This window comes from Nerophis ophidion, linkage group LG15, assembly GCF_033978795.1.
Source record: "Nerophis ophidion isolate RoL-2023_Sa linkage group LG15, RoL_Noph_v1.0, whole genome shotgun sequence".
NCBI lineage: Eukaryota > Metazoa > Chordata > Actinopteri > Syngnathiformes > Syngnathidae > Nerophis > Nerophis ophidion.
The window spans coordinates 46,682,609-46,707,990 of NC_084625.1; the positions used below are offsets into that span (position 1 = coordinate 46,682,609).

At 38.7% G+C, this 25,382-nt stretch overlaps 1 protein-coding gene across 14 annotated transcripts in view; it reads left to right on the forward strand.

The window, feature by feature from the left end:
- Nucleotides 1–25,382, forward strand: part of si:ch211-285f17.1 (sickle tail protein) — a 231,472-nt gene that overhangs the window by 106,524 nt on the left and 99,566 nt on the right. Inside the window, exon 1 of one of the 14 annotated variants that reach the window (XM_061922270.1) lies at nt 6,112–6,305. The exons of 11 other annotated variants lie outside the window; for them this stretch is intronic. In XM_061922270.1, the coding sequence (XP_061778254.1) occupies nt 6,127–6,305 (179 nt within the window). In that variant the 5' untranslated portion in view covers nt 6,112–6,126. Of the gene's footprint in view, nt 1–6,111; nt 6,306–21,927; nt 22,065–25,382 lie in introns of those variants that run through there. 2 more of the 14 variants (XM_061922272.1, XM_061922271.1) reach the window with 2 other exon arrangements.

The window sequence follows — 25,382 nt, forward strand, 5'->3', positions numbered from 1 at the left end:
TAATGCATGCTAACTGTTAGCATGTAAAAAAAAATGTTGTTATTTTTGCAGGTATACACCACAGAGTTATATATTTTGATACTTATGCTTACTGTTAGCATGTCAAGGTTTTCTTTTTAGCTACTTATCTAGGTATACACCTCGGAGTTATATATTTTGGTACTTAATTAACGCATGCTAACTGTTAGCAGGTTAAGTTTTTTTTTTTAAGCTATTTTTGCAGGTATACACCTTAGAGTTATGTATTTTGGTACTACTTAATTATTGTAAGCTAACTGTTAGCATGTAAAAAAATGTAAGCTGTTTCTGCAGGTACACAAGTCAGAGTTATATATTTTGGTACTTATGCATACTGTTATTTTTGCAGGTATACACCTCAGAGTTATATATTTTGGTACTTAATTAACGCATGCTAAGTGTTAGCATGTAAAGTTTTTTTTAAAAAGCTTTTTTGCAGGTATACACCTCAGAGTTATGTATTTTGGTACTTAATCAATGCATGCTAACTGTTAGCATGTAAAAAGAATGTTAGCTATTTTTGCAGGTATACACGTCAGAGTTATATATTTTGGTACTTATGCATACGTTAGCATGTCAAGTTTTTTTGTGCTATTTTTCAGGTATACACCTCAGACTTATATATTTTGGTACTTAATTAATGCTTGCTAACTGTTAGCAAGTAAAGTATTTTTTTTTTGTTATTTTTGCCGGTATACACCTCAGAGTTATATATTTGGGAAGTTAATTAATGAATGCTAACTGTTGGCATGTAAAAAATGTTTTGCTATTTTTGCAGGTATACACCTCAGAGCTATATATTTTGGTACTTATGCTTACTGTTAGCATGTTAGTTTTTTTTAGCTATTTTTGCAGATATACACCTCAGAGTGATATATTTTGGTACTTATGCTTACTGTTAGCATGTCAAGGGTTTTTTTTCAGCTATTTTTGCAGGCATACCCTTTAGAGTTATATATTTTGGTACTTAATTAACGCATACTAACTGTTAGCATGTAAAGTTTTTTTGAAGGTATTTTTGCAGGTATACACCAGTTATGTATTTTGGTACTTAATTAACGCATGCTAACTGTTAGCATGTAAAGTTTTTTTTTTAAAGATTTTTTTGCAGGTATACACCTCAGAGTTATGTATTTTGGTACTTAATCAATGCATGCTAACTGTTAGCATGTAAAAAGAATGTTAGCTATTTTTGCAGGTATACACCTCAGAGTTATATATTCTGGTACTTATGCATACGTTAGCATGTCAAGTTTTTTTGTGCTATTTTTCAGGTATACACCTCAGACTTATATATTTTGGTACTTAATTAATGCTTGCTAACTGTTAGCAAGTAAAGTATTTTTTTTAGTTATTTTTGCCGGTATACACCTCAGAGTTATATATTTGGGAAGTTAATTAACGAATGCTAACTGTTATCATGTAAAAAAATGTTTTGTTATTTTTGCAGGTATACACCACAGAGTTATATATTTTGGTACATGTGCTTACTGTTAGCATGTCAAGTTTTTTTTTGCTATTTTTGCAGGTATACACCTCAGAGTGATATATTTTGGTACTTATGCTTACTGTTAGCATGTCAAGGTTCTTTTTTCAGCTATTTTTGCGGGTATACACTTTAGAGTTATATATTTTGGTACTAAATTAATGCATGCTAACTGTTAGCATGTAAAGTTTATTTTAAAAAGCTTTTTTTGCAGGTATACACCTCGGAGTTATGTATTTTCGTACTTAATAACGCATGCTAACTGTTAGCATGTACAAAAATGTTTTGCTATTTTTGCAGGTATACACCACAGAGTTATATATTTTGGTACTTATGCTTGCTGTTAGCATGTCAAGTTTTTTTTTTTAGCTATTTTTGCAGGCATACACTTTAGAGTTATATATTTTGGTACTAAATTAACTCATGCTAACTGTTAGCATGTAATAAAAATGTTTATCTATTTTTGTAGGTGTACACATCAGAGTTATATATTTTGGTACTAAATTAATGCATGCTAACTGTTAGCATGTCAAGTTTTTTTTATACTATTTTTGTAGGTATACACCTCAGAGTTAAATATTTTGGTGCTAAATGAACCCATTCTAACTGTTAGCATGTGAAATATTTTTTAAAGCTATTTTTTCAGGTACACACCTCAGAGTTATATATTTTGGTACTCAATTAACGCATGCTTTCTGTTAGCATGTAACGTTTTTTTTTAGCTACTTTTGCAGGTATACACTTTAGACTTATATAATTTGGTACTTAATTAACACATGCTTACTGTTAGCATGTCAAGTTTTTTTTGCTATTTTTGCAGGTATCCACCTCAGAGTGATGTATTCTTGTACTTATGCTTACTGTTAGCATGTCAAGTTTTTTTTTTTTTAGCTATTTTTGCAGGCATACACTTTAGAGTTATATATTTTGGTACTAAATTAACTCATGCTAACTGTTAGCATGTAAAAAAATGTTTATCTATTTTTGTAGGTGTACACATCAGAGTTATATATTTTGGTACTAAATTAATGCATGCTAACTGTTAGCATGTCAAGTTTTTTTTATACTATTTTTGTAGGTATTCACCTCAGAGTTAAATATTTCGGTGCTAAATGAACCAATTCTAACTGTTAGCATGTGAAATATTTTTTAAAGCTATTTTTTCAGGTACACACCTCAGAGTTATATATTTTGGTGCTAAATTAACGCATGCTAACTGTTAGCATGTGGAGTATTTTTTAAGCTATTTTTGCTGGTATGCGCCTCAGAGTTATATATTTTGGTACTCAATTAACGCATGGTTTCTGTTAGCATGTAACGTTTTTTTAGCTACTTTTGCAGGTATACACTTTAGACTTATATATTTTGGTACTTAATTAACACATGCTTACTGTTAGCATGTCAAGTTTTTTTTTTTTTTTAGCTATTTTTGCAGGTATACACTTTAGAGTTATATATTTTGGTACTAAATTAACTCATGCTAACTGTTAGCATGTAAAAAAATGTTTATCTATTTTTGTAGGTGTACACATCAGAGTTATATATTTTGGTACTAAATTAATGCATGCTAACTGTTAGCATGTCAAGTTTTTTTTATACTATTTTTGTAGGTATTCACCTCAGAGTTAAATATTTCGGTGCTAAATGAACCAATTCTAACTGTTAGCATGTGAAATATTTTTTAAAGCTATTTTTTCAGGTACACACCTCAGAGTTATATATTTTGGTGCTAAATTAACGCATGCTAACTGTTAGCATGTGGAGTATTTTTTTAAGCTATTTTTGCTGGTATGCGCCTCAGAGTTATATATTTTGGTACTCAATTAACGCATGGTTTCTGTTAGCATGTAACGTTTTTTTAGCTACTTTTGCAGGTATACACTTTAGACTTATATATTTTGGTACTTAATTAACGCATGCTAACAGTTAGCATGTAAAGTTTTTTTGGGTACTTAATTAACGCATGCTAACAGTTAGCATGTAAAGTTTTTTTTTTTAAGCTATTTTTGCAGGTATACACCTCAGTCATGTGTTTGGGTACTGGATGCGTGTCATATTTTTGGGACATGACACTATCTGGCTGGCATGCTAACTGTTAGCATTTGAGCTTAAAGCAGTCATATGTTTCCAACTGTTAAGGCATTCACACACAGTTTCTACTGAAATTGCTTTTTCTAGTTATTATTATTATTATTATTATTATGAGCATATTAGTTTGCATGTTGTGTCGAGTATGTTACTATAGTTTCTTACAGTACATACATGTTAGCACCTTTTTCCTTTGTTTGGTTTTCCAGCCTTGATCACTGCAGTTTGTCAAAGTCAGCATCATTTTCACATTTATTTTAAATTTGACGCCAGAGTGGCGTGACCAAGGCGTATGGCAGGATGTACTCCCAGGTGATTGTGATCTGGACGAGGGGGGATGAGGGGGACTTGGGCCCCCACTGCTCTGCTCACATTGTGGGTTTGTTTGCTGCGGCTCACACCGCACAAAAGTCACCCTGTAGCCAAAACAATCGAGGTAATGGCGAGTTCAGCCTTGAGGGAGGCTCCGGGTGACGTCATCAAGGCATCTTGCAAGGGTGGAGGATGGATTTTAGTTGTGCAGTATCAAACTTTCTTAGTGCTCCTTTAGATTTGCATGAAGAGAATTATGATCTTCTGACCCAATTAGCAGCCGTGAATGTATAAAACAGTTAGGATTTTTTAAATTGTTTTACTATTTCTTTGCCCAAATATTTTAACCAACTTCAGTTCCTGGATAGAAATAGCAAATATAATGTAGCAACACTTTTTACCTTAATTGCGTGGTTATTTTGTCCGAGGAAAACCTTTATTTTTTTAAATTTTTCACACATTTTATAAATATTTAGGTCGGATCCATAAACTTGTACATAGGGTCCCCAAACCTTTTGACCCCCCCCCCCCCCACACACACATATATGTATATATATATATATATATATATATATATATATATATATCCGTTAGAAGGTGCCCAATACCGGGGTAGAGCGGAACATTCGTTAAACAAGGAAAAAACACGGAGGCTATTTCATCCCTACAAGCCTGTTTCGTAGGTTTCCCTGCTCTTCAGGGGATTGTTTGTTGAAAATGTTATACATATTTTTTCACCAAAAAAAAATTAAATTAATAATACTTTCAAAATGTAAATGTGTTTATACATTCCGTCCGTCCCCCCCACCCCCCTTCCGAAAAAAAAATCCTGCAAAACAGCAGGGATGAAATAGCTGTTGTTTTTTTCCTGACCTCCATCCATCCATTTTTCTACCGCTTATTCCCTTCGGGGTCGCGGTGGGCGCTGGAACCTATCTCAGCTACAATCGAGCGGAAAGCGGTGTACACCCTGGACAAGTCGCCACCTTATCACAGCAAATATATATATATATATATATAGATACACACACACACACACACACACACACACACACACACACACACACACACACACACACACACACACAGACACACACACGTTAGGTCAGGAAAAAACACAGAGGCTATATCATCCCTACAAACCTGTTTCGCAGGTTTCCCTGCTCTTCAGGGGATTTTTTTTGTTAAAAATTGGATTTTTTTTTCCTAAAAAAATCAAAATATATAATTTAAAAATGTATATTTTAATACATTTTTTTTATTTTTAAATGTTTTCTTCCCTCCCCCCCAAATTTTTTTAAAATCCTTTGACGAGCAGGGAAACCTGCGAAACAGGCTTGTAGGGATGAAATAGTCTCCATGTTTTTTCCTGATCTAACAAATATATATATATATATATATATATATATATATATATATATATATATATATATATATATATATATATATGTATATGTACTGTATATATATATATATGTATATATATATATATGTATATATATGTATATACAAATGTGTATATACACACACACACACACATATATATATATATATATTAGGCATATAGATTAGACAAACTGCCTTTTCCTTACACTGAACGAAAAAAAGTCATATGTCCGCTGATGTTTAAAAACTTCAGACTCGATGTCTATTATACATATTCCCACCGCGAGCCTGATGATGAGACTCCGAGAGTAACACGAGTTAGGAATTGGATTAATGGATGGCCGAAAAATGACAGATTAAAATATATATATATATTCTTTTTTTTAAACTTTTTTTTTTTTACTTGTGCCGGATTTTGGATGCTGGCGGGCCGTATCTGGCCCACGGGCCGTAGTTTGGGGACACCTGCATTAGCATCTCAGCCCTTTAAGAGTTACTACATGGATAACTCATTTCAAAATAATAAAAAAAATGACATACATCAAATAAATGGGCTTTCAAATGTTTAAAAAACAACTCGATGACATAACTGCTATTGTTATTTAGGACTGAGGCTGATTAAGAGATTCCAGCAAAAAAAAAAATGTTAACCAAAAATACGAATCCCAACATGTCTTATGTACTTTTTTTAATTCCCTGAGGACTTTTTCGTGCTTTGACTAACTCTCTTTACTTTGCTGAGAACAGCAGAATGTGGATGTTGTTGTGAGGCTGATCTGGTCGGACAGGTAGGTTCAGCAGCGGTCGGGCTGACGGGGGGAGGAGTCACGGTTGCCATGGCGACGGGCAGGGGGCGGGGTCCTATTTACCATGGTGACGGGCAGGGAGAGAGAGAGAGAAAGACGAGCGATGGCGGCAAGAGCCCTGCTCGGCATGGCGAAGGCAGCGCATGGATTACATATTTGACTCGGGGGGAAAAAAGTCAATTTACTGGAGCTAAGCGTCCGACACTGAGGTACGTTGCTGCCGGAGCATTTTCACAAGTCTGGAAATATCGTAAAGTATGAAAAAAAAGTCCGTTTATACATGGCAGGTGCAAACAAGTGGTTTGTACGAGTTGATGGCGCTTTAATGACTTGTGCGTAGTTGTAGCGAAAATGCTGCTTTACTTTTTATGCCGACAACATGTTGCTATTTTCTGCCGCTTTTCTAGTGAGTTAACGCCAAAAGTTCTTCCTTCACTCCGCGGAGAAGCTGTTTATTCCTTTTTGGCGAGTACACCTTATACCCTGAGTAGATAAAGGTTTATATATTTTTTTAAATAATAAGCTAGCAATCTTCACAACGAATATAAAACAATCTTTTAACAAAACAAAAACAAAAAAAAATGTTTTTATTCAGCACTTTTAACTAGAGATGTCCGATAAATTGCCTGTTTGCCGATATTCCGTTTTGTCCAACTCTTAATTACCGATTCCGATATCAACCGATATATACAGTTGTGGAATGAACACATTTTTATGCCTAAATTTGTTGTGATGCCCCGCTGGATGCTTTAAACAATGTAATAAGGTTTTCCAAAATAAATAAACTCAAGTTATAAATATGGCACTGCCATATTTATTATTGAAGTCACAAAAGTGCATAATTTTTTTTTAACATGCCTCAAAACAGCAGCTTGGAATTTGGGACATGCTCTCCCTGAGAGAGCATGAGGAGGTTCAGGTGGGCGGGGTTTAGGGGGGAAGGTTGGCGGCGGTGCATATTGTAGCATCCTGGAAGAGTTAGTGCTGCAAGGGTTTCTGGGTATTTCTTCTTTTATGTTTGTTGTGTTGCGGTGCGGATGTTCTCCCGAAATGTGTTTGTCATTCCTGTTTGGTGTGGGTTCAACGCAACGTTTTAAAAAGTCATGCATTTTACTTTTTCAAACCGATACCGGTAATTTCCGATATTACATTTTTCTAAGCATTTATTGGCCGATAATATCGGCAGTCCGATATTGTCGGACATCTCTACCTTTTTTTTTTAAACATGCGTCAAAACAGCAGCTTGGAATTTGGGACCTGCTCTCCCTGAGAGAGCATGAGGAGGTTGAGGTGGGCGGGGTTGGAGGGGGTGGGGATTAGGGGGGGTTGGCGGGGGTATATATTGTAGTGTCCTGGAAGAGTTACTGCTGCAATGGGTTCCGAATATTTGTTCTCTTTTGTTTACGTTGTGTTACGGTGCAGATGTTCTCCTGAAATGTTTGTCATTCCTGTTTGGTGTGGGCTCAACGCGACGTTTCAAAAAGTCATACGTTTTACTTTTTGAAACCTATACAGGTAATTTCCGATATTAAAGTTTAAAGCATTTATCGGCCGATAATATTGGCAGTCCGATATTATCGGACATCTCTACTTTTTTTAAAAAACATGCGTCAAAACAGCAGCTTGGAATTTGGGACATGCTCTCCCTGAGAAAGCATGAGGAGGTTGAGGTGGGCGGGGATGGGGGGCAGGGATTTGTAGGGGTGTATATTGTAGCGTCCTGGAAGAGTTAGTGCTGCAAGAGGTTCTGGATATTCGTTCTCTTGTGTTTATGTTGTGTTACGGTGCGGATGTTCTCCCGAAATGTGTTTGTCATTCCTGTTTGGTGTGGGCTCAACGCGACGTTTCAAAAAGTCATACGTTTTACTTTTTGAAACCTATACAGGTAATTTCCGATATTAAAGTTTAAAGCATTTATCGGCCGATAATATCGGCAGTCCGATATTATCGGGCATCTCTACTTTTTTTTTAAACATGCGTCAAAACAGCAGCTTGGAATTTGGGACATGCTCTCCCCGAGAGAGCATGAGGAGGTTGAGGTGGGCGGGGATGGGGGGCAGGGGGTTTGTGGGGGTGTATATTGTAGCGTCCTGGAAGAGTTAGTGCTGCAAGGGGTTCTGGATATTTTTTCTGTTGTGTTACGGTGCAGATGTTTTCCCGAAATGTGTTTGTCATTCCTGTTTGGTGTGGGTTCAACGCGACGTTTCAAAAAGTCATACATTTTACTTTTTGAAACCTATACAGGTAATTTCCCATATTAAATTTTAAAGTATTTATCGGCCGATAATATCGTCAGTCCGATATTATCGGACATCTCCACTTTTTTTTTTTTTTAAACATGCGTCAAAACAGCAGCTTTGAATTAGGGTACATTAAACATATGTTTCTTATTGCAATTTTGTCATTAAATAAAATACTGAACATGTCTTTTAGTAGTAAGTAAGCAAACAAAGGCTCCTAATTAGTCTGCTGACATATGCAGTTACATATTGTGTCATTTATCATTCTATTATTTTGTGTAAATTATGAGGGAAACAGTATATAAATGAATTATTAATCTACATGTTTATTTACTGTTAATATCTGCTTACTTTCTCTTTTAACATGTTCTATCTATACTTCTGTCAAAATGTAATAATCACTTATTCTTCTGTGGTTTGATACTTTACATTAGTTTTGGATGATACCAATCCGATACCAAGTCGTTGCAGGATCATACATTGGTCATATTCAAAGTCCTCATGTGCCCAGAGACGTAATTCCTGAGTTTATAAACATTATCCATCCATCCGTCCATCTTCTTCCGCTTATCCGAAGTCGGGTCGCGGGGGCAGCAGCCTAAACAGGGAAGGCCAGACTTCCCTCTCCCCAGTCACTTTGTCCAGCTCTTCCCCGGGGGATCCCGAGGCGTTCCCAGGCCAGCCGGGAGACATAGTCTTCCTTAACGTGTCCTGGGTCTTCCCCGTGGCCTCCTACCGGTTGAAGGTGCCTGAAACACCTCCCTAGGGAGGCGTTGGGGTGGCATCCTGGCAACCACAAAAAAAACGAAAGAAGATAATAATCGACGTAATCATAGTAGTATCGACGACATACGCTCCTGTACTTGGTATCATTATAGTGGATGTCAGGTGCAGATCCACCAATGGCGTTTGTTTACATTGTGACGTCGGTGTGTAGTGAAGCATGTTTTGCTATTCATCGTCCTGCAGGGATGATACTTGTAAGAATCTAACTTTGTCACCATGGAGGCGAGGATTAGTGATTTAGAAGAAGCTAAAACACTGCAGACTGAGGATGGATGTTAGCCGCTAGCTAGCTAGCCATGTCTTAAAGCACCTCTTCCTGCGGGCGTTTCAGTGTTATAACTTTACCTTTATGTTTAGTTTTTAAGCCAAAATGCGTCCGTTCTCCCTTTTCTGTCTACACACTGTGTCTGCTTGTAAGTACTCAGTGATTGTGCACTGCCTAACATGCTCCTCTGTTCGTAAAACCAGCGATGACACAACGTGACGGCGACTGAGGAGGCTGCCATCTACTGGTCACACTTATCATTTCACCATGTACATACTTGCCAACCCTCCCGATTTTCCTGGGAGACTCCCAAATTTCAGTGCCCCTCTTGAAAATCTCCCGGGGCAAACCCTTCCATCCATCCATCCATTTTCTACCGCTTATTCCCTTTTGGGGTTGCAGGGGCGCTGGCGCCTATCTCAGCTACAATCGGGCGGAAGGCGGGGTACACCCTGGACAAGTCGCCACCTCATCGCAGGCAAACATTCTCCTGAATTTCTCCCAATTTTCACCCGGACAACAATATTGGGGGCGTGCCTCACCTGAAAAGGAGACTATTATATATGTCTCCGTTATCCATAGGTTTATCTATAACCCATAAAGTAGGCAGGCACGGAGCTATTTCTCAGCGTGTGTTTCTTCCAGCCGGCATGTTAATACACTGACACACAACATCCGGATTCCCATCATGCATTGCTTCAAAACTAAGGCAAGTAGCAACGTCCAAAAAACATAACAGAAACGAAGCAGAAGAACGAAGAAGAGAAATGGCGAGGACGAGTGAGATGAAGAAGTACGTTTGCAAATTCCAAAATTATTGGAAAAAAATAATTTCAGTTCATCCAGGACAGCTCAAAGGGGAAAGTTGTATGCTGACGGCAAATTTTGTAGGTCAGACTTCTCCATTGAACACGGAGGCCGAACGGATATACTTAATCAGATTATGTATGTATGAATGTATATATATATATATATACACACACAGGGTTTCCCGCAGCGTTTTGTTGTTAAGGCGGCCGCAAAATGCCAAAGCAACCATTTCCAGATCTTATGAAAAAAATTGTCAAAAACAGAATTTAATAACGTCCGCAGGAACCTACCACATAGCGAAGGACATCCACTATTTGATTTCCTGTTACGCAGCTCATTTTTATTTGACAGTTAAGGAAATATCTTGTGTGACATCATGCAGAAAAGTGCACTTTATTTCAAACTATTGTAGTGGCATTCCGTACAAAAAGTGCACTTTAATTTAGTGTTGTTTTGATATGTCATCTTAGTGACATCATGCACAAAAGTGCACTAATAGCTTGTTTTAAAATGTCTCTGACAATCTTCCACTTTCTGTTTTGAAATGACATGAATGTGCTGTTTAATAGATACAGTTTTGGTAAATCGACTTAGTTGTGATTTCCCTCTCTGCATGAAAGTTTAAAATGAGCATATATTAATGCAACAAAGAGCCACCGCCTTTAAGTTTTTAAAAATAAAAAATAAAAAAATGTTGTCCTGTAAATTAAGCATGATGAGTTGTTGGCGACTTGTCCAGGGTGTACCCCGCCTTCCGCCCGATTGTAGCTGAGATAGGCGCCAGCGCCCCCCCCGTGACCCCAAAAGGGAATAAGCGGTAGAAAATGGATGGATGGATGGAGTTGAACATATGTCAGCATGTGGCCCCACTTTTAACTCTTATTCAAAGTCTTTTTTCAAACGCTTATTGCAAACGCTTATTTAAATCCATCCATCCATTTCCTACCGCTTAGTCCGTTTGGGGTCGCGGGGGGCGCTGGTGCCTATCTCAGCTACAAACAGTAAGTCATTAATTTGACTTAGTCATTATTTTGCCTTAGTAAGTCAATATTTACTAAGTCAAAAAAAATGTTATACTCAGTATCTCAGGTAACTAAGACTGTTTTGTGTTTTGTTTTTACTTTACGGAAAAAATATTGAGATATATATATCTTATATTCCCACTCAGCATACGGAGCGGAAAACACAACCAAAAATTGTAGGCTTCTTCACGCGACGAAGCCGGCCTACTTCACCACAGTCTGTAGTCTGTGGTGGGATGGAGACGTGATGGTGGTGACAGGCCAAAATTACATTGTTCCTTACACCCACCCAGACCCTTCCCCGTGGAGAGACACCACCTTAACTAAAAAAATTTTGCGGATATATGTATAAGAAATACTTGAAAATATATACACCCCCGCCCATCTCCCGAATTCAGAGGTCTCAAGGTTGGCAAGTATGACCATGTACCAAATAAAATAGCTCCGAGGTTGGTAAGCACAACCAAAATTATTCCGTACATTAGGCGCACCAGGTTATAAAGGCGCACTGTCGAGTTTTGAGGTAATAAAAGGATTTTAAGTGTGCCTTATAGTCCGAAAAATACGGATGAGTGACCGCCGTAAACACCAATCATAAAAAAAAACTTAGTAACTCTAAAAAATAATAGGCAGTTTTAGCACATATATCTTCTGTTAAATCACTAATGCTATAACATAAGCTCGCCAAAGTTGTTCCTCTTTTAGTTTTTCTTTGACAAATGCACTGTGAGCAATTTGCAAACAACCCCCTTAAAGTGTTTTATTCGTCTTTCACACACAAAAGCCGGTGGTTTAATTTCCTCCGGTCCGCAGCCGACCATGAACGACTTGGATCAGTGCAATGAGATAACATCCCTCTGGGCCCACCACCACCACCACCACACACACCCTCTGCTGGCCCGAGGCCTCCAGCAGTGAACCGCCCAAACACACACAATCCCTCCTTCCGCCTGTGCGATTTTGTGTCTGTGTGTGATGAGCCGTGAATTCCGAGGTGAAGAGTTTTTTTTTTTTTGTTCGGCACAGTTCAGCGGCCATTTTAGGGCGGCGGTGACCGGGCGAATCGACGTGTGATTTTGCGATCGAGAGATAGACGCTATGTAGGTGCAGGATGACAGGTGACCATGAGGCCGAGCTCTGTGTCCCGGTGCCTTCAAGTGCGGCCAGAAAATTGGCAATACAACTGCTGCTGCAGATCTCCCTGTGCATTAGCTTGTTGAGGTTTTTTGGAACAGGTATCGGGTTACGCGATATAGACGATATAAAATATATACATTTGGCATACAAAAGAGCTTTTAACACTATCGTTACATCCTGATAATGTACAAACCCCGTTTCCATATGAGTTGGGAAATTGTGTTAGATGTAAATATAAACGGAATACAATAATTTGTAAATCCTTTTCAACACATATTCAATTGAATGCACTACAAACACAACATTTTTGATGTTCAAACTTCATTTATTTTTGCAAATGATAATTAACTTAGAATTTCATGGCTGCAACACGTGCCAAAGTAGTTGGGAAAGGGCATGTTCACCACTGTGTTACATCACCTTTTCTTTTAACAACACTCAATAAACGTTTGGGAACTGAGGAAACTAATTGTTGAAGCTTTGAAAGTGGAATTCTTTCCTATTCTTGTTTTATGTAGAGCTTCAGTCGTATTTTACGCTTCATCATACACCACACATTTTCGATGGGAGACAGGTGTGGACTGCAGGCGGGTCAGGAAAGTACCCGCACTCTTTTTTTTATGAAGCCACGCTGATAACATTGATTTTGATTCAATATTATGTTTTGAGCAAGACAGTTTGAAAGCAAAAAATAACAGCTTTGTTTTATTAGTCAACGTTGCAGCTTTTTCTAAATTACATTTCGCCTTTAAGCTTTTTTTATTTCCCTTTTGTTTATGTTTTTGTTTATTTTAATAGTATTTTTAGAATGTGCCGTGGGCCTTAAAAACATTAGCTGTGGGCCGCGAATGGCTTCCGAGGCACACTTTTGACACCCCTGCTATAGATAATAAAAAATTGAATCTGATCAATTTTATGGGTAAAAAGCAGAGCCTGGCAACGCATGCGCGTTTATCATAACTCTCGCTCTCTCTGTCTCTGCCCCTCCCTCACGAATGCTGCTGCGTGTACAATTCATTTTGTTTTTAACCCCCTTCTTAACCCTGTACGTACTTTGAAAATACACGCAACCCTAACTTAAAATGCTGGACATTTGAGGCATTTAAGAAACTCCACCCGGACAGCCCCACAAAAGAGGACATATCCGGTGAAAAGAGGAGGTATGGTCAGTCTATTGTAGCCCGGTCGCTGCTAGCATGCCGTGTGTTGTGCCTCGGTGTGCATCGTTTACACAACGTGCGGTACGCTACTTAATATGTCCGTGTGGAAACTCGTTTGGTACATCTCCAAACCGAACCAAACCCCCCGTACCGAAACGGTTCAATACAAATATACGTACCGTTACACCCCTAATAGTAACTAATTAGATGACCATAGTAACTATTAGTATATCATCCAAAAGCGCGGATTCCAACCATTGAAATACTTCGTATAGTCCAAAACTTAAAGTCATTTGAAAACATCTGCCCCCCGCAATCCCGAAGGGAATAAGCGGTAGAAAATGGATGGATGGATGGACTACACATAATGGCGGCTATAGTTTTGATGTTAAAGGTCTAAAAAAAATTATGTCGAACATCCGGCAGGCCGGATTGAAAATCCGTAATGGGCCGTATTTTGCCCAGGTCTGTCATAGACAGAGCAGGATCTGTACTCTCTTCGACGCATTTCCACAACCCCTCCTCACCATGAATTGAGTAACGTGGACCCCGACTTAAACAAGATGCAAAACTTATTCGGGTGTTACTTTTTAGTGGTCAATTGTACGGAATATGTACTACTTTGCAATCTACTAATAAAAGTTTCAATCAATCAAACCACACATACACAAGGACTCTAAGTCTGTTCATGCTCATCATCATCAATTTGAGGATGTGATGTCACTTTGGGGGTGCAAACAATCATTTTTTTTGCAGCTCTGTTTTGAAATGATCCTCGCCAACAATCAGTAGCAACGGTTGGGACCTTTTGCTAGGAGACGACCAAAACTTACGTGACGAGAGCATGAAGCAAAAAAAGAAGCCAGGTCGAGTGTGGCGAGAGAGGTGAACCAATAGTTCTCTGATTAGTGGTCGACTGCAGGTGAGCGTGCCGACCACTAACTGTAGGCAGGTAAACCAAATGAATCCTCATAGAAACCAAAACAAACCCAGAAGTGCACAAAACAGGAACTAAGGGAGTCCAAAAATAACGAAACACAACAAAAACATGATCTGGGCGACGGATCATGACAGTATACTGATGTAGATGGTTATATATATATGTATATATATATATATATATATATATCCAACCATTTTCTACCGCTTATTCCCCTTCGGGGTCGCGGGGGGCGCTGGCGCCTATCTCAGCTACAATCGGGCGGAAGGCGGGATGTATATATATATATATATATACATGTTTAAAAACAAATATGTGCTATTGATAGTATTAACATATATTTTCTCATAATATAACGTTTTGCTCTATTTTTCAAAATGTGCTGCTTTTTTTTTACTACAAAGTATTGTATAACACAGGCTTCCCTTTGTACACCCCTGGCTTATAAACGTATATTATTCTGCCCTCCCTGAATGTTGAAATTAAAAATATGTAAGTTGTCTTATATTTCAGTTTAAAAAAACAACTTCCATCCATCCATCCATCCATCCATCCATCCATCTTCTTCCGCTTATCTTGTGGGGTGGTATAGCTCGGTTGGTAGCGTGGCCGTGCCAGCAACTTGAGGGTTGCAGGTTCGATTCCCGCTTCCGCCATCCTAGTGTCTTGCCCAAGTGTCCTTGGGCAAGACACTTTACCCACGTGCTCCCAGTGCCACCCACACTGGTTTAAATGTAACTTAGATATTGGGTTTCACTATGTAAAGCGCTTTGAGTCACTAGAGAAAAGCGCTATATAAATATAATTCACAATTCACACATCTGAGGTCTGGTCACGGGGGTAGCAGCCTAAGCAGGGAAGCCCAGTCTTCCTTCTCCCTAGCCACTTCGTCTAGCTCTTCCCGGGGGATCCCGAGGCGTTCCCAGGCCAGCCGGGAGACATAGTCTACCCAACGTGTCCTGGGTCTTCCCCATGGCCTCCTACCGGTTGGACGTGCCCTAAACACCTCCCTCGGAAGGCGTTCGGGTGGCATCCTGACCAGATGCCCGAACCACCTCATCTGGTTCCTCTCGATATGGAGGAGCAGCGGCTTTACTTTGAGTTCCTCCCGGATGACAGAGCTTCTCACCCTATCTCTAAGGGAGAGCCCCGCCACACGGCGGAGGAAACTCATTTCGGCCACTTGTACACGTGATCTTGTCCTTTCGGTCATGACCCAAAGCTCATGACCATAGGTGAGGATGGGAACGTAGATCGACCGGTAAATTGAGAGCTTTGCCTTCCGGCTCAGCTCCTTCTTCACCACAACGGATCGGTACAACGTCCGCATTACTGAAGACGCCGCACCGATCCGCCTGTCGATCTCACGATCCACTCTTCCCTCACTCGTGAACAAGACTCCTAGGTACTTGAACTCCTCCACTTGGGGCAGAGTCTCCTCCCCCAACCCGGAGATGGCACTCCACCCTTTTCCGGGAGAGAACCATGGACTCGGATTTGGAGGTGGTGATTCTCATTCCGGCCGCTTCACACTCGGCCGCGAACCGATCCAGTGAGAGCTGAAGATCCCGGCCAGATGTAACCATCAGGACTACATCATCTGCAAAAAGCAGACAAAAACAACAACTTGAGTTTGTTTATTGATAATATCCACAATAATGTTAAAAAGAAAGTCAATGGGCATTAAATTTGATGTCTCTTGCATATACTGCACGTCGATAGTTGTATTTGTTGTAAATCGGGGACTGATCAAGAGTGGTTGTCGTGGCTCGCTATCTTTGATATGCAAGTTTTATGAAGCACACATCTGGACTCCACCTTGGGCCCACGGTAATCGCTCTTTTTGATTCCCCGCTGATTGGGCCAGCTCAGTGCATCTGGATTGAACCTTCGTTTCATCTCTGCTGCCGTAAAAAAAAAAAAAAAAAACAACATGTAGCAGCGACTTGGCAGGGTGATTGGAAATGTTTGAGGTGCGCTTGTTTTATGGTGCGGCATGACATAGACGAGGGGTAACACCTGGAACTTGAGTATGCAACCCAGATATTCCCGCAAGAGCGGCCAATGGTCATAAACAAGAACTTGACAACACGCACTGAAGTTCATCAAAGTGAAAAACGTTCACCTTGAAGGGACTCTTACCGTGTTTCACACACGCCCGGAGGTCATGTTTTAGAACCTTGTGCTGATGCAGCTTGTCCTTTCCATCCATATACAAAGTATTGTTTTAGGTCTTTGGTGTTAGTCCCCAGTTTATGCGAGTGGACCATTCACACTAACAACAAATGTGAAATATGAGCTCCATATTTGTGTGACCGTGCTCTTTTGTGTTCCACACCAGTGCCCGGCAATTGGTTGCGTTACTCTGGGATGCGGAAAGGGAGCTGCGTGTTATTCTGGATGAAGTGATATTAAAGAGCAAGTCAGAACAGATCAGAGCTCCGCCGCCCCGTCAGCAAATATATCTTGGTTAAATACGAGGCATTTAGGGGTTGAGTGTGAAAACCACAGGCCTGACATTCTTACTGTGTCAGTCTGGACATGTTGGCCCGGTTTTGTGTTCAGGGCATAAATAAAACCAAGACTAAGCGAATCTCGTTTAAATGAATCCACACTAATCCAATCTCTCATTTTCAGATTAACTAGTTTCGGACTACAGAGTCTCAGATTAAGATAATCAACAATTAAGATCATGTTTTGAAAGCCGGGGTCCTATTATGCAGAACTGACTTGTATCGGGTTTTTTCTATGTGAGTTTCCTGTTGTCAGGCTTGTCCCTGACAGTTTGGCCATGTTTTAGTTTTTCCTCTGCGTTTGTGTTTGTTTCCTGTTCCTATTTTGTCCGCTTCCTGTTTGTCTCCCCAGCTGTGGCTGATTGGCACCTGGCCACACCTGGTGTCAATCAGCCAGGTACTATTTAAAGCTGCCTTCGCCTCCAGTCAGTGCTGGATTATTGTTGCGTCGATGTCACCACTACCTGTCAGTGTCATTATTACTTATCGTTGTAGCTGTGTCTACTTCTGTTCACTCTGCTCATGTCATAGTTCCTTCGTGTCACAGTAAGTGTTTTTGTTTCTAGTCCACAGTTAGCCTTTGTGCTAGTTTTTGTTCATAGTCAAGTTTATTCTCCGCCTTGAGCGCACCTTTTGTTTGTTCTTGTTTTAGTAATAAATTAAACAGTTTTTTCCTACACAATGCCTGCCGCCATCTCTGCATCTTGAGGTTCACCAACACAAACTCAATGTAAGTCCTGAAAATTTGAAATCAGATCATGAAGGCATGGCAGAGATATTTATAAAACAATCTTGCCGTGTTCCAAACTTGCTCCCAGCAGGCACAAGACATTAATACAACGTTGATTATACAAAAATGTCCTTTGGAACCTGACTTCGAAACAACGTTGCAAAATTCTTGTATTTGTAAACTGAAACAAGGTTGACGGTGGTTGGGAAATGACCAAATTTCAATAGTCAAATCAACGTCACAACCTGACATTGAATAAACTATTTGTTGTCAAAAAGCATGTTGTTTCAACGTTGTATTTGCGTTGTAAAATATTAGTTGAAAAATGACCAAAATTCAATGGTCAAATCAACGTCAAAAAGTATGTTGTTTCAACGTTCTATTTGTGTTGTAAAATATAAGTTATAAAATGACCAAAAATGTAATGGTCACATCATCGTCAGAAAACAACATTGAGTAAACGTCGTCAAAAAGCATATTGTTACGTTGTATTTGAGTTGTAAAATATTGGTTGGAAAATGACTAAAATTCAATGATCAAATGGATGTCACAAACCAAAGTAGAATAAACATCGTCAAAAAGGATGTTGTTTCAACATTCTATTTGTGTTGTAAAATTATTAGTAGGAAAGTGACCAAATTTCAATGGTCAAATTAACGTCAGAAAACAACATTGAATAATGGTCGTCAAAAAGCATGTTGTTTCAACGTTGTATTTGTGTTGTAAAATATAAGTTGGAAAATAACCAAAAATTCAATGGTCACATCAACGTCACGAACCAACATTGAATAAATGTCGTCAGACAGCTTGTTGTTTCAACGTTGTATTTATGTTGGAAAATATTATTTGGAAAATGACCAAAATTCAATGATCAAATCGACGTCATAAACAAACGCAGAATAAACTTTGTCGTAAAGGATGTTGTTTCAACGTTCTATTTGTGTTGTAAAATATAAGTTAGAAAATGACCAAACATTTGATGGTCACATCAACGTCAGAAAACAACATTGAATAAACGTCAAAAAGAATGTTGTTTCAACGTTGTATTTGAGTTTTAAAATATTAGTTGGAAAGTGACCAAATTTAAATGGTCAAATCAACGTCAGAAAACAACATTGAATAATGGTCGTCAAAAAGCATGTTGTTTCAACGTTGTATTTGTGTTGTAAAATATAAGTTAGGAAATAACCAAAAATTCAATGGTCCCATCGTCACGAACCAACATTGAATAAATGTCGTTAAACAGCTTGTTGTTTCAGCATTGTGTTGATGTTTTAAAATATTGTTTGGAAAATGACCAAAATTCAATGATCAAATCGACGTCATATACAAACGCAGAATAAACTTTGTCAAAAAGGATGTTGTTTCAACGTTCTATTTGTGTTGTAAAATATAAGTTAGAAAATGACCAAAAATGTTATGGTCACATCAACGTCAGAAAACAACATTGAATAAACGTCAAAAAGCATGTTGTTTCAACGTTGTATTTGAGTTGTAAAATATTAGTTGGAAAGTGACCAAATTTAAATGGTCAAATCAATGTCAGAAAACAACATTGAATAATGGTCGTCCAAAAGCATGTTGTTTCAACGTTGTATTTGTGTTGTAAAATATAAGTTAGAAAATAACCAAAAATTCAATGGTCACATCGTCACGAACCAACATTGAATAAATGTCGTCAAACAGCTTGTTGTTTCAACGTTGTATTTACGTTGTAAAATATTATTTGGAAAATGACCAAAATTCAATGATCAAATCGATGTCATATACAAACGCAGAATAAACTTTGTCAAAAAGGATGTTGTTTCAACGTTCTATTTGTGTTGTAAAATATAAGTTAGAAAATGACCAAAAATTTTATGGTCACATCAACGTCAGAAAACAACATTGAATAAACGTCAAAAAGAATGTTGTTTCAACGTTGTATTTGAGTTTTAAAATATTAGTTGGAAAGTGACCAAATTTCAATGGTCAAATCAACGTCAGAAACAACGTGATGCCTGTAAAAAAAAAAAAAAAATGTTGGTGGTGAGGAAGGGGGGGGGGTACTTTTTAGAGGCGGTATAGTACTGAATAAGATTCATTAATATCGCGGTACTATACTAATACCGGTATACCCTACAACCCTAATTTGGACATTTGATTCTTACATCTGAGAACAAAGTATGAACAACAGTGTTGTGTCTTATATCTACGGCTGATTATTATTGTTGTCTGCTGACTAATTAAATATACACATTATTTTTTACTCTGTATTAATTCCATTGTGTATACAAACAACTTTTAATGTCCAAATTAGGGCTGGGCGATATATATTGATGTACTTGATATATCGCGGGTTTGTCTCTGTGCGATATAGAAAAATGACCATATCGTGATATTCGAGTATATGTTCTCATGCAGTTGCTTTTAGCTGTGATGCTAGCGGAGTGGTAATATGAGAGAAATAAAATGCCAATCTGGTAACAAATGAAGGAATAATTAATTCCTTAGAAAAACAGCACAGGGTCCATCGTCTGCCGGTGATTTGGCTTCAAACGGGAATATGTCGAACAAGTATGCGGCAAAAGCGTTGTTACAAAAAGTAGCACCTACTGCTAATTTGTAGCATCATTTAAAAAGTCCCCTGATAGAGAATAAAGAGTGCTTGAAACTGCATGTTAGGTGCCATACCCACAAAATGCCCAAGCAACCATTTCCAGATCGTATGAAAAAAATAGTCAAAAACAGAATTTAATAACGTCCGCAGGAACCTACCACATAGCGAAGGACATACACTATTTGATTTCCAGTTACGCAGCTCATTTGTATTTGACAGTTAAGGAAATATCTTGTGTGACATCATGCAGAAAAGTGCACTTTATTTCAAAGTATTGTAGTGGCATTCTGTACAAAAAGTGCACTTTAAATTAGTGTTGTTTTGATATGTCACCTTAGTGACATCATGCACAAAAGTGCACTAATAGCTTGTTTTAAAATGTCTGACAATCTTGCACTTTCTGTTTTGAAATGACATGAATGTGCTTAACAACTGTTTAATAAATACAGTTTTGGTAAATCGACTTAGTTGTGGTTTCCCTCTCTGCATGAAAGTTTAAAATGAGCATATATTAATGCAGTGTTTTAATGTAGACACATAGAGTCATCATACTGCTGTGATTATTTGCATCAAGTGTTCATTCAAAGCTAAGGCAAAATATCGAGATATATATCGTGTATCGTGCCATGGTTTAAAAATATCGAGATGTTAATTAAAGGCCATATCGCCCAGCCCTAGTCCAAATGCAGCTGTTTAGAGGTTTCTCTCCACCAGTCTTTCCCCAGGTCACATATTCAGTGTCTTCTTTGAGAACTGTCATGTCTGTTGATCATGTTTTTATTTGGCCATGTGCTATTTGACCTTTGGACTCTTAAGTTCCTGTTTTTTTTTTTCACTCCCCTTGTTTTGTTACTATGGTTGCAGATTGTGTCCACCCGTCTCTGCTTCCCGAGCACTAAGCAGAGGCAGTATTTAAGCTCGTCTTTGCCAGTCAGTCGCCCTGGCGTCATTGTGTTCTTTTCTTGCTCTGTGCTGACCTGTTTCATGCGTTGCCATAGTTTCGTGCTTCATGCCATGCCAAGTAAGTTTTGTTTGATTTATGTTCATAGTCTGTTTATGCGTTAGTTTTGTTCCTTAGCCCAAGTTGTGCCTACGTTTTGAGCATTTTTTGTTTGTATCTTTTTTTAGTTAAAATTAAATCATGTTTTTACCTAAACGCCACGTCCATAGTAGTCCGTCTGCCTTCCTGGGAGAACGACGTCGCAGACCCCAAGAACATCCTGACACTTTTTGGAAAATATTGATTTATTTCAGCTTTACTTTGTATGCTTTTTTGTGTGTGTGTGTAAACAGCTTGTTCTCCTTTACTTGTGAATAATGTAGTCAAGGCGGCGTGTTGGTACGCCGCGGAGATTGCCGGACTGATAACGCATGAGAGAAAACTGGTTTCCAACCGCGTAATCTCGGTTTTGTTAATGGAATTTTTTTCCAAAGCCAACCATGATCAGATAAAAGCCTTTTTTGGGCTGAATTATTTGAGAAATCAGACGGGTTTCATGCATGGAAATGTAGTGAGTTCTTGATAAAGAAGGTGAGAAACTATTGAATTGAAGAAAGAACTCCAGTGGATCGGAGCTGAAGGACAGTTGCATGAGTGCAAAAAAATGTAACAAAATTGGTGGGGGTCGTCCGGTCTGAGGTAGAGCAGTACGGAAAGACAGGAAGAGGGCAGCTGCAGAGAGAGAAGATTAGATGCTGTAAAGCAACACTAGAGGAAGAAGTCAACCTTTTTCCATAAGCTGCTGGAAGGACACATTTCTTTCATGGTAAATATTATAACACATTTCTGTGGTTCTTTTGACGTTGTTTGTGTGCAAAGTGGTGCGTTTTGAAAGCTTCAAATTGTGTTTATCTGCATGATACGACCATGTTGCTTTACGAACACCTCCATTGTTTGCTGCTCTACATACCGGGCTGCAGAAATATGTGATAATTACGCAAAGATTGACTCTTGAACCCGCTCGCTCGGCAAAGGGAGTGATGTCTGCCGATGATAACCAGGACTAATTTGTGTATGCACGAGTGCGTGAAATCGATTGGGTGATGTTTGCCCAGACGTTGGGAATGTCAGCAAATCACCGAGTTGACGTCCTGTTGGCTTTTTGTGCGAGCTGAATGGCAGCATAAACAACTTTTATCTCATCCCAGAAGTCACGTTTGCACTGTTGCATAAATTCATTGTATATACAAAACCCAAAACCAGTGAAGTTGACACGTTGTGTAATTCGTAAATAAAAACAGACTCCAATGATTTGCAAATCCTTTTCAACTTATATTCAATTGAATATTGATATTTAATTGCAAATAATCATTAACTTAGAATTTAATGGCAGCAACACATTGCAAAAAAGTTGGCACAGGGGCATTTTTACCACTGTGTTACATGGTTTTTCCTTTTAACACGAAGTAAACGTTTGGGAACTGAGGAGACACATTTTTTAATTTTTTCAGGTGAATTCTTTTCCATTCTTGCTTGATGTACAGCTTAAGTTGTTCAACAGTCCGGGGTCTCCATTGTGGTATTTTATGCTTCATATTTACACTAATACACCCCCATACCAACACAAAGGCTGGCTTTTAAACTTTACGCCTATAACAATCCGGATGGTTCTTTTCCTTATTGTTCCAGAGGACACGACATCCACAGTTTCCCAAAAAATCTTAAAATGTGGACTCGTCAGACCATAGAACAGTTTTACCCTTTGCATCAGTCCATCTTAGATGAGCTCGGGCCAATTGAAGTCGGCGGCGTTTCTGGGTGTTGTTGATAAATGGGTTTCGCTTTGCATAGTACAGTTTTAACTCGCACTTAGAGATGTAGCGACATTTGTAGTTACTGACAGTGGTTTTCTGAAGTGTTCCTTAGCCTATGTGGTAATATCCTTTACACACTGATGTCACTTTTTGATTCAGTACCACCTGAGGGATCCAAGTTCACGGGCATTAAATGTTACGTGCAGTGATTTCTCCAGATTTTCTCTGAACCTTTTGAGGATATTACGGACCGTAGATGGTGAAATCCCTAAATTCCTTGAGAAATGTTGTTCTTTAACTGTTCAACAATTTGCTCACGCTTTGGTTCATAAAGTGGTGACCCTCACCCCATCCTTGTTTGTGAATGACTGAGAATTTAATGGAAGCTGCTTTTATACCCAATCATGGCACCCACCTGATCCCAATTAGCCTGTTCAACTGTGGGATGTTCCAAATAAGTGTTTGATGAGCATTCCTCAACTATCTCAGTCTTTTTTGCCTCTTGTGTCATCTTTTTTGAAACATGTTGCAGGCTTCAAATTCCAAATGAGCTAATGTTTGCAAAAAGTTTAGTTTTCCAGTTCGAATGTTAAATATCTTGTCTTTGCAGTTTATTCCATTGAATATAGGTTGAAAAGGATTTGCAAATCATTGTATTGTGTTTTTATTTACGGTTTACACAACGTGCCAACTTCACTGGTTTTGGGTTTTGTAATAATGGCATTTTTTCGTGGATTATTCACTGAAAAAAAATAAGCGAAACTAAACAAAGGTCCATAAGCTGGCACCCCAAACATATCAAGTGTACTGGTTAATTATGTCACTCTTTGATTTTTGGGAGTCTTGAGTTAGAAGCCACACACTCATGTTGCTGAAGTTTGTTTTTAATGAGGCATGGCCCTAACCTCGTTGTTGACACATTGGCTAAAAAAGACCAAACAAAACCGGTTTCTCAGGTCAGCCAAGTTTGTGTTGGTTGTGGTTGGTAACATGAGCGATGATGCATGAATAAGCAGCCCACTTTGGGCACCTCTCAACTTGAATGAGATTCATGGGATACCATTTATTTAAAAATGTATGTATATTTAATATAATATGTTATGCAATTATTATTATATTTAATTATTAACCATTTTTTCTCATGTTGGTATTTATTAACAGTTTAACAATACCAACATATAATTGTAACTAGTTCTTCATTCTGTTTTAATACGTATAACTGTTTGACCGAAACAAAGTCAATAGTACACAATAACTTTGACTACTAATTTCTGGACCATAGGGCGCACCGGATTATTAGGCGCACTGCCGATGAGCGGGTCTTGTCAGGTCTATTTTCATACAAAAGGCTTATTGGGCACAATAAAGGTGTGATATTATTTTTCTAAATGCAAAACATTTCCTTGTGGTGTACATATTTTGTAATTGTGGTTCTTTGGTCAAAATGTTGCACGGATCGGATTTCTCTCATAACTAAAGTTCCTTGAGTGAATAATGTAAACCAGTGGTCCCCAAACACCGGGCCGCGGCCCCCGTGGCTCGATTGGTACCGGGCCGCAGAATAATTTTTTATTAATTTTAATTATTTTTTAGTTAAATTTAGGGACGGCGTGGCGCAGTGGGAGAGTGGCCGTGCGCAACCCGAGGGTCACTGGTTCAAATCCCACCTAGAACCAACCTCGTCACGTCCGTTGTGTCCTGAGCAAGACACTTCACCCTTGCTCCTGATGCGTGCTGGTTGGCGCCTTGCATGGCAGCTCCCTCCATCAGTGTGTGAATGTGTGTGTGAATGGGTAAATGTGGAAGTAGTGTCAAAGCGCTTTGAGTACCTTGAAGGTAGAAAAGCGCTATACAAGTACAACCCATTTATCATTTATTTATTTATAATTAAAATAATAATAATAGTAATAATTAAAACAACATAAAAAACACAAGATACACTTACAATTAGTGCACCCACCCAAAAATAACTCAAGTTTTCATGACAAAAACCTCCCTTTTTCATGACAAAGGGAAAGAAAAGAAAAAAAGTGTCGTGTGGGGGATTTGGGAGTGAGTAGTTCTTTGAGGTAGAAGGGGGCATATCCATGGAGGCTTCCTCTATTTGTTACCAGATTGGCACCTTCTCCCTCGTATTTCCACTCGCAACATCACAGCTAATGTTACCCATGTCGCTACCTCTCTGCTCGCGTGACGTATGAAAGAAGGTGCGCTTGTTTACGTGTGTCTCTGTGAGAAAGAGAGACAAGAAAAAGTGGGAAACGCATGCAGTGTAATGTTCCAGCAACCCCCGCAACCCCAAAAGGGACAAGCGGTAGAAAATGTATGGA